Source organism: Enoplosus armatus, chromosome 5 (assembly GCF_043641665.1).
Source record: "Enoplosus armatus isolate fEnoArm2 chromosome 5, fEnoArm2.hap1, whole genome shotgun sequence".
NCBI lineage: Eukaryota > Metazoa > Chordata > Actinopteri > Centrarchiformes > Enoplosidae > Enoplosus > Enoplosus armatus.
Genome location: NC_092184.1, coordinates 14,220,884 through 14,230,607, shown reverse-complemented (window position 1 = coordinate 14,230,607; position 9,724 = coordinate 14,220,884). Strand labels below are relative to the sequence as shown.

Below are 9,724 nucleotides of genomic sequence, written 5' to 3'. Positions count from 1 at the left end.
TGCTTCAACTCTTGCACAAACCCAGATTCAATTGAACATTGTAATTGTAAATCCCCTAAACTATACTGTCAGCACAAATACTGCATGCATACAGACACACATGGAAGAGCCAGAATTCTGCAACCACATCTGCATGATAATTAAATCCAGATTATTCGGATGTTATGTTGAAGTGGTTGTTGTGCCTGCATAGTATTTACATAATTGATTGGGTATGTCATATCCAGAATAAAAGAAGGTAAAGTAGATTTGTAGCTGTGTGCATGTCCATCTGAAAGAGAGCATTTCCCAAAATTAATTAAAGCTATTGCTTTAAGGCGTGAAACAGGGGTGAGAGCATACGCTACAGTGGAATTGTGATAATTACACAATGCAAAATTAACTTTATCATGGTGGATATCCTTCCTCAGATGCCCCATGTTAAGAACTAAAGGCCTGAAACTGACGGACTGTCTTCAGCATTGATGTCATGTGTTTATCTACTGAGGTAAGACTGATTTTGCCCATTTCCCCTCATAACCGAGCGTCCCCTGCATGCAGACATACACAAACGCAGGCACCTCCCGATATGTCTGGGCCACACTAACACGCACTGCCCCAATACCTCAGACCAACTCAAACCCACCCTGTCAACCCTCACACTGAGCCCATTGTCTGAACACGCTCTCTCTCTCTCACACACACACACACACACACACACACATTTCACCCACCTGACATTAAAACAGCAAATAGCTTCATGCCCTGTAACGACGTGGCTCTCCCCATTTTTCTGTGAGATAACTTACTGTGCTTCAGTATCTGACTCACTTGATATTATTGTCCTCTGCTATTATCTAAATTAAAGTCAGGATACGTTGAACTTGACTAAACGAGGCAAAAGAACCAAAAGTGTCACTGTGTGACACTTACAAAGCCTGGTCCCTTATAATTCACACAGTTTTCCGGTATTTCACTAACTGGTCAGGTCACACTAACTTCAGCCTCTCTCTGACATGAAAGCGTGTGTGTGTTTATCTATCCTTGATCTGCAGTGCTTTCCCCTCTCTCTCTCAAAGGGCCCTGTGTTGTGCTGTTTCTCTGACATGCAAAGAAAAATCATTCTACCTGGCTGGTACAAAGTCTCCACATGGTTACATGTTCAGCTCTGCTCTGCGGCTCCCAATTGGATTGCGGCACAAAACCGTTTTTACCGACGCTAATCACTGGATTAGTATCATAAGGTCTCCTTTGCTCAGATCAAGAGAAGGAATGCAGGGGCCCAAGAAACACATGAATAAATAAATAAATAAATAAACAAAAATCAGGTAGGCCTTAAAGGATAATTCTGCTTTATTACAACTTGGGTCTCATTTTGCTAGTTTTTCTGCTGTTTATGAAAAGAATTGTTGGGATCTGGGAACACGGCAACATCACTACAATGGAGTCTGATGGGGCAAGAAACACAGGCTTTCAGTCCCCAGCTGCTTTATATTGTACGAAACCTTCTCAGTGTAGTGCAGTGCCTTTACGAATGGCTGTCCACTGTGTTTACCTTGATTAAATCACATGCAAAAGACACCAGGCAGCTACAAAATAACAACATACATTTCTACACACATCAGACTGATCGATTATAACTTGGTATTCTGTAGTTTATGCGGGAGACATCAGATTACAGCAGCTCATCAATCCTGTGTCACAGCCTCCTTTCCAACTTTTTGGATTGGATCATCACCCACTTTTCATTTCAGGATCACAATCTCAGCTGCCACTCAAGGTTCAAGATTCAAAGCCTTCAAATCTCCATCGATCGCCCCATCTCTCTCTCTGTCCTTCTGATACACATCCCTGCCACTGGGCTACGGGCAGCAGTGTGTGATTTGAATAATCAAATGTCCAGGAGACACCAGGCGCAGTCAGTCATGCAAAGCTGTTCCGCTACCATGCAAATATAGCAAAGAGAGAGACACACATAAACACAGTGAGAGAGAGAGAGGTATGGGTAAACAGAACTGATACATGTAGCTGTGGGTCTAGCCCTTTGAAAATAGACACCATTTCCTTTACAGCAGTAAGGTTTTAGTAGATAAAGTAATTTTAGCCTCTGTGAGGTTCGGGGCGTTTGGCTAAAGCTGCTGCATTTGGTCAGCATCTGCGTTATCTTCACTCAGTCATCAAACGCCATGCGGCCTGATAAAGGCGTGGTTTGTTCTTTCACTTGTATGTCCACCTGCCAGTGCCCTGCTAATTGACTGGCATTTATTCACTGACCAACAAAGGTTTGGACTGATAAGCAGAGTGTATTTGCCCAGTAGCTCTGACACATACAGGAGGCTTTTTAATAATCCAAGCAGCAAGACCCCCCCCCCCCCTCCCCATGACATCAGATCAGTACAGTGGATGAAAGTGTAGCTGGAGGCTGTAATTCAGACCCAATTAAGTCAGCGTCCTCACCTACAGCGGCACTGAACGCGCAACTGCGTTGTTTTCACGCGAACAATACAACCTTGTCTGTCACTCTGGGCCTTTATCTGGAAAATCAGGGCCAACTGTTACGTTACTTTACAGTGTGTGTGTGTGTGTGTGTGTGTGTGTAGAATACATGTGCGCGGGAGTGAGGTAAACAGGAGGTGGTGTGTATGATCCCATTCCCAGGGCCAAACTGCTTCTCCAGGGAGAGAGATAAAGAAGCAGCCCCTTCCAAAACGGAGGTGGAAACAATGGCCAGGGCAGGGGCTCTCAGTCGCAGCTGTGTGTGTTTGTGTGTGTGGTTGCTGATATTTCTTTGTGCCTTTAACCATCTAACTAAAGAACGAAAACGCCTGTCCTCTTGTTCTTGTTACAAGATTTTAGGCGCAGGTTGATAATGTTACCGTACTTACTGGTATCCTCTGGAACGCTGAACTAGCATCTACTGTGAAAGACTGAATGATCAACAATTTCTACAATGAATTAACAGCAGAGTGCTTCCTGCGAATCCACTGCTGGATTCGACACAGCTCGCTGGCTTTTAAATGTGTCGTAACTCATCACAGATTAGTCTGCAGACAACAATCCAGTAATGTGACCACAGCCGTCACTGACAGGCCTCAACAGGTTCTCACTAGTGTTCACATGCTGACATACGCGCACACGCATTGAGACACACACCCACTGACGTCAACACAAATCGCTGTGCATCCCATTGATGACGAAATACAACAAGTTGTTGGTGTTGAAAGAATAGAAACCGTTAAGCTGACACACCTTTTGGCAAACTAGGTGAAGGGGGGGAATTGAAAGCCAGACCTGACACAGTATGTTAACTGTACTGCTCTGTAGCTCCTTGTCTGGCTTAACCTGTCACCAATGTCTAATATTCACCGGAAAACATGAATCATTCAAGCTGAGGTAACCACTTGACAAATGGGAGTATAGAATCTTTGACTCATCGCTTCCTAGAAAGTATACATCCTCCAAACCTGTATTGTCCTCTCTCGTATGAGCAGACAAGAGTGTGAATTTCCTCACATTTCTTCACTCACTTGAAGTGTGTTCAAGAGGGCAGACACCATAAAGAAAAGCTGAGACGAACAGGGAAGGCAGTGGGTGGAGGCAAAGGGGAAAGTGGATGAACAGGAGGTGGGATGAGAGGAGGAAGAGCGTGAGAGGAAGTTGATGATAAGGCGGATAAGGAGAGGAAGTGCAGGATCTAAAGAGGAGGTAGAGAGGGAAAGGCACGAGAGGAGGAAGAGAAGGAGGTAGTTCTCCCTAAGACAGTATGAGGAAACAGACGTCAGTAGCTTTTTGTCTCAGGAAACAAAGAGAAGAGGAGAGGAGTGGAGAGGAAAAGGGAAAGAAAAAGGAAAGGAGAGGAGAGAAGAATGAAAGAAAAGAAGGCGAGGAGAGGAAAGTAAAGCCATCATTATCATTACTCTTAATAATGGAAAATAAGCTATCCAGACTACATATGTTCAGGAAACACCTCACAGAATATGTCTTCATAATAAGTCTTAATTGTAAGCTGTGAAGAACAAGAAGGTAAAATGAGGAAAGGAAATAGCGACAGAGTTAAAAAGAAGGGAGTCAGTGAGGCCTGTCCCACAAAAGAGCAAATACACCAGAGCTGCATCATGGTTGAATGGAGACAGACCTCTGGTTTCCAGGCCACACTATTAGTTCTTGTTCCATCAGGGGGAGGAGGGGGTGGGCCGCCTAAATGGGATTTTGGCGAGCACTACTGCCAGGTACAGAGCCAAGCTAGGCTTTAGAAAGGTGTGGGAAGTGTGGAGTCTAGATACTGTTTATGACTGAAGGTGGAGTTTGATTTCTGGCCTGAGAGACTGGAGTTAATGCTCAGATCAGGAGACTATAGACAAGAGCTGTCGGATGGCCCTCGACTCTGGCTTGGTGTTGGGAGCTAAAGCCAGGGGAGAGTGTGCTCCTCCGCAGAGAAGTGAATGGAAAAACGTGTCAATGGAACACAAGGAGGGAGCCTGTGAATAAACAGAACTGGTGACTCACCCTTTCTGGGATGGGAGAGATGACCGTGGGCGGGGGTGTGGGGTACCAAACTGCACTTCACTACCCCTCTGAACACGCCAATGTAGGCATTCATGCGTGCACACACGGTCCAACTCATGTGTCGCACTCTGTTGGCCGGACCAGGACAAGCTGTCTATTGTCCAAATCTCCCACCTAAAGCTGCAGCTCCTAGCAGAGCAGGGGCTCTGTATTTAGGGGATTTGGGGGATTGCTGAGTGTGTGTGTGTCAGTGTGTGTGTGTGTGTGTGTGACTGATCTAACAAGGCTTGAGAAAGGCTGTGAGTATGTTTTTGTTTGTGGGAATACAAGTACTTTTTCTGTTCTTTTTTTCACTCTTGCTTGATTTTCAGAAAAGTGAAAAGTAAAACACAAGGATGGACAAGGAATAAAAAATGGCTCTGGACATGACACCACCAGTGGAGCATCTGTAGTTGACTGAGGTCAGAGCCTCGCCCATCACTAATAGACAAGCCAGAGAGATGCAAATAATAACCCATGTTTTTTTAGGCTGCACCTCATCAAATTAAATATTGTAGATTTCAGCCTCACATATTTGGGATCTTTGAAACGTTTGGATCTTTGGAATAAACTTCTGTGAGTTTGGACGAGTGTACCGACTGTCCTGTCGCTGGGACAGCGGGACTGAAGATGTTGACAAAAAAAGTGAGGTAGAAGCAAACCAGAAAAGAAAGCTAATTTCTCTTCTTTTGCTGACAAGGGAGTCTTTTTCTAAATTAGATGCTGGGGAGTGGGAACCGCAAAATGGTACCCAATGTGTATTTAGAATAAATCAACATTCCTTTGTCCATCTAAAAATACAGAAAAAAGTTCAGCCTAGATGGGTGTTACCATGTTAGAAACTCTCTGCGATTGGGGCCATGGGACTATATAATATAGTGTCGGTTATTAATTATCCTCAGTGCAACCTTACTACATGTCAGCCTGACCTTTCTACTTCCTCCCTTGCATCTGACAGCAGCATGTCACTGCTAGAGTGGAGTTACCCAACCTTGCTGACCAACAAGCACCAATTAACTCCCTCAGAAAATACCTGATGCTTAAGCTGTCCCACATGGTGCTGCATCATCCCGAGCTTCATTATACATTCAAAATTCTCCAGCTGACAAATGCCATACTGAGCTATTTACATCCTCAATGACCTAAATGACACCCTCATCCGAATTTAAAATCACAGTCGGCTGATTGGTTTAAGCACGTGTTGTGACATAGGAGTATGCTGCTCTTATGAGTCATGGAGAGGAGCTTCACTGTTTGTCATTGTTTTTCGGAGGTGTAATGAAGTTCATTTCTTTCTTGCATATTTTCAAACTGATCCACCAACAAATCTAAATGTAGAGGCACCTTAGCCCTTGCTGGTTAATCACGGTGACCAACAGAAAGCATGCCTTTAATTAGCTTTCTAATTGTGTTTTTTGGTCCCATGTGATTCTAAAGTACAACGAATATGTGAATCTGAACTTATTCAGCAAAGACGGTTTTTAACATGGACATTGATTATGATCCTGTGAGGCGGGTGGCTTTTACCGTGAGGCAGCTGCAGGTGTTGTTGAGTCACAGTCTTTATCTGGACATTTTGTGGTGCTTTTTTTTTTTATGATCAACTATGCATGGAAGGCACATTGAATTTTATGACAACTCTGGAAAAGCAAGGCAAAGGAATATAGAGGCATAACAGTCTGACTGAGTATGAGAAAGACAAACATAAGGGTATCCAAAAGTCCCAACAACAACCTCTCTTATATTACACGGGAGACACGTAGTTTTGGTTGGTCGGAGAGAAAAAAGAGGTAGAAAAAAAGATGACGCCAGTGAACCTGACAGGCAAAGTCATGCAGTTGCTGTTTACATTTTGATGAAGGTGAGCAACACCTTTTACTTGTTCTAACCATATCTGTTCCCATCATATGAAAACACAGTTGGAAGCAGGCGGCACTAATATGCTATGAAGAGATCCAGCATCTCACTAAGTTAAACCAAGCGCAAGGCAGAGAACCACTCGTGTGAAAATAAAGACTGCTGTGCACAAAACAGATTAGCAGAGTGAGTAAGCTGGCTGGAGACAGCTACCAGTATTTCCTGGAATATTAGCGATTGTGGGGAGTTTCACAAAGCTGCTCTGAGCGGGCTGTGGAAATCTGCTGAACTAATCACCTACCAGCCTAATTGGCAGATAAAACACATGGCCTGCTCAACACACCAATGTAGGATAATGTTATCTCCTGCAGGTGTTGTCTACTATTCATGTATATGGTCTAAAATACTCATTGTGTATACTTGAATAAATTAATGCTGGCGGTTCTCAAATGAAGACCATATTTCCCATAACACACGTTGCTTCCTGTTGCAAAGAGGATGTCACTTCTCCCCCCTCCCCAACCCTGCACATGTTTGTTTTGAAGTTCTCTCTTTCAGTTTGATAAAGAAGACGCATTTGTTTGAAGTTATTATTCCCATAGTTCTTCTACTCATTCCACCTACCTACAGAGAAACTCACACTGTCTCAGCAGTTTGTGCTGGAAAACCAGAGCCCTCCTCGTGTTTTAAACTGTGAACCAGTTAATGTCAGTCATTTGAGAATTATACAAATGTTGCAAAATCAATTGTGATCATTATCTAATAAAGTTACAATGCTTAGTGCCGCATTTAAATACAGTGGTATCATTCTGAGTAGTGATAAAAACAAAAAAGTTAAAACATTGTGGATGTAGAATAAAGAAAAACTACAAGTTATAGAAGACTTGTTAGAAAAACAATAATATGCACATAAACTCAAAAGTAAAAGCGGGGCAGTAAAAGTGCGTTCTCTAGAAGTACTGAAAAAATAATAATTAGGAAATCAATGACGCATTCAGCAAAGAGACTAAAATTGGCCTGATGTGGTCGAGTCTTTAGGCATGAAATGCAAAACCTCTGAGTTGCACTGAGGAGAAGTGAAAGGGACTTTTGACCATCACAAAGAAAGGTCATGGAGCACTTTGTCTTCTGACAGTTAGAAGCACATTGATTATATATATCAAATTCAGATCCCACTTGATCTGTGTTTGCTCATGACTATTCAGTAACTTACAGTCTATTGAACTGATAGAAAACAAAGTCAAGGTGCTCCTTAACAACTGGATATTGACTTCCTTTTGTTTAACTGCATGTTGAGATGTGCTTGTTTTTATACTAATAAGGTGAAATGAAAGGTAAAACAAAATCATGTAAAGTGCTTCAATTACTGACGTATATTTCCTATGTTTAAACTGTTGTTTCATGTACACCACGTGTTGCCCCATGCGTGAACAACCAGATGAAACTGACTGCGTTCCCGTCTCAAACACTAAGCCCATCACACATCCCTCTGCAAGTCTGCTGTGCTAGATGTGGCATAACAAAGCCTAATTGAACACTGCTCTCCTCCAACTGTGTGAGGGGAAAAATGCTAATTGCTGTAATTAGAGTGGAGCAAAGTTGTGACATTTTGTACATTTCCTCTGAGTCTGTCACAGCTGCCTGTTGAAACCCTTTCATTTACCTTTGAGAATAGTAGAGAGTAAACAAAGATCTGAAAGTGTGGCATGAGAGCTTTGTACATAAACAGCTTCCCTCCTGGAGAAAGCATACGCCCAGTTTTACCTGACATGCCACAGTTAGCACACACACATGCACACATACACACATTTCCTACCTTTGTGTCGACAATTGAGCAGGCAATTTGCTTCACATAGGCCAGGTCAGCAGTCTGGGGCATCAGGACAGATTCTCTGGTCAGGCCAATCTGGATGATGAAGGACACCCCTGCTGGAGTGGGAGGCAGTGAGGGCATCACAACCCCACCTGGACCCTGCCCTGGTATCAAGTCCATCACAGGAAAACCACCCTGAGCGGGCATAGAGGGCATGGATATGGGGGTCCCCTGTTGCATCACTGCTGAGCCTGGTGGCGAGGAGCCCCCAGGAGGGAAGAAGACCTGGGCCATTGCCCCTGAGGACATACAAGGGCTAGCGTTAGCCATTCAGAGTCCTGTGTGCTGGATAAACACTCACAAACACACGCCGCCCAGGTGCAGTCTAAAGTTCTCAGAAAACCCACAGTCATTCAAACTGTCTCAGTGGAGGATAGAGGGGTACACACACTGACATGGACACACACACTGAGCAGAGAGTCCCGGTTCCTCTGTGTCCTGTGTCCACCCCCTCCCAGTGGATCAAGGGAGAAATCCTTATCCAGGAAGCGGTGGTTTTTCCTCCTTTCAGTCACGTCTTTCGCGCTGTCTCGTCGCCAGACTCCTGTTATTGCCCAGGCATGACAAGCATGAGCAATATGTGTGAGAGACTCATAAAACAAAGACACACTGAGGGAGAAAACTAACCCCCTGCTGCTTCTCCTCCCCCACCTTCACCTCTCTTGTCCAAAGAAGTTGCTCTGCAGAGGAAAAAGTCCAAACTTCATTGTGAAACTCCCGGCCGTGAGAGAGAAAAAACAAAAACAATGCCAAACTTTGTTGTGCTCTTCTCCTACGCTGAGTTACAAAATGGCTTCCTCAAACAGGAAACTGTGAGAATGAAGGAGAGCAACACACTGCACTGCTTTTACCCTGTTTCAGTTTCAGCCCCAGTTCAGTCTTTTTTTTCTTGAAAGAGAGAGAGAGAGAGAGAGAGAGAGAGAGAGAGAGAGAGAGAGAGAGAGAGAGAGAGAGGGAGAGAGAGCTGTCTGAGGGTACCTCCCTCTCCCCCTCCCTCCTCCTGCCCTCTTATCTGTACTCTGGCCACAGCCAAGGAAGAAGTGAAATGACTGACACAGCCTGAGGCCAATAGACTCTCAGAAAGTCCCGCCCTTTGACTCCCTACTCCCAAGCCTCTCCCTCCTCCCTTTCCTCTTTCTCTCTCCCTTCCTTGGTTGTTTTGGGGTTGGCCGTCTTGTGTGCTCCCTCCCTGAGTGGAGGCCAGCAAAGATCTCCTTACATTGCCTGAGGGGGCAGCTCCACACTCAAAAACCCTCCCATCTCTTCCTCATCTTCCCTCTGACTGCATTAGCCTCTTTATGTCCCTCTGTGAAACTGTCTTTCCTGCCTTGTATTACCTTTTCTCCTCGCATTTTTAGTAGACACACCTATGCAAGATTGCAGAATAGGACCACACCTACTATTGCTGAGTTGTTTTCATGCAAAGTTAACTGCAGGTTTCAGTAAAATGGGGAACTTTGATGGCAAGGC

The 9,724-nt window shown here is 44.3% G+C and overlaps 1 protein-coding gene across 3 annotated transcripts in view; it reads right to left on the bottom strand.

Moving 5' to 3' along the window:
* prkd2 (protein kinase D2) overlaps nucleotides 1-9,042 on the bottom strand; it is a 33,019-nt gene extending 23,977 nt beyond the window's left edge. For all 3 annotated transcript variants that reach the window (XM_070905376.1, XM_070905378.1, XM_070905377.1), the window contains exon 1: nucleotides 8,198-9,042. In XM_070905376.1, the coding sequence (XP_070761477.1) occupies nucleotides 8,198-8,524 (327 nt within the window). In that variant the 5' untranslated portion in view covers nucleotides 8,525-9,042. The remainder of the gene's footprint in view (nucleotides 1-8,197) is intronic.
* Nucleotides 9,043-9,724: the final 682 nt, after the last annotated feature.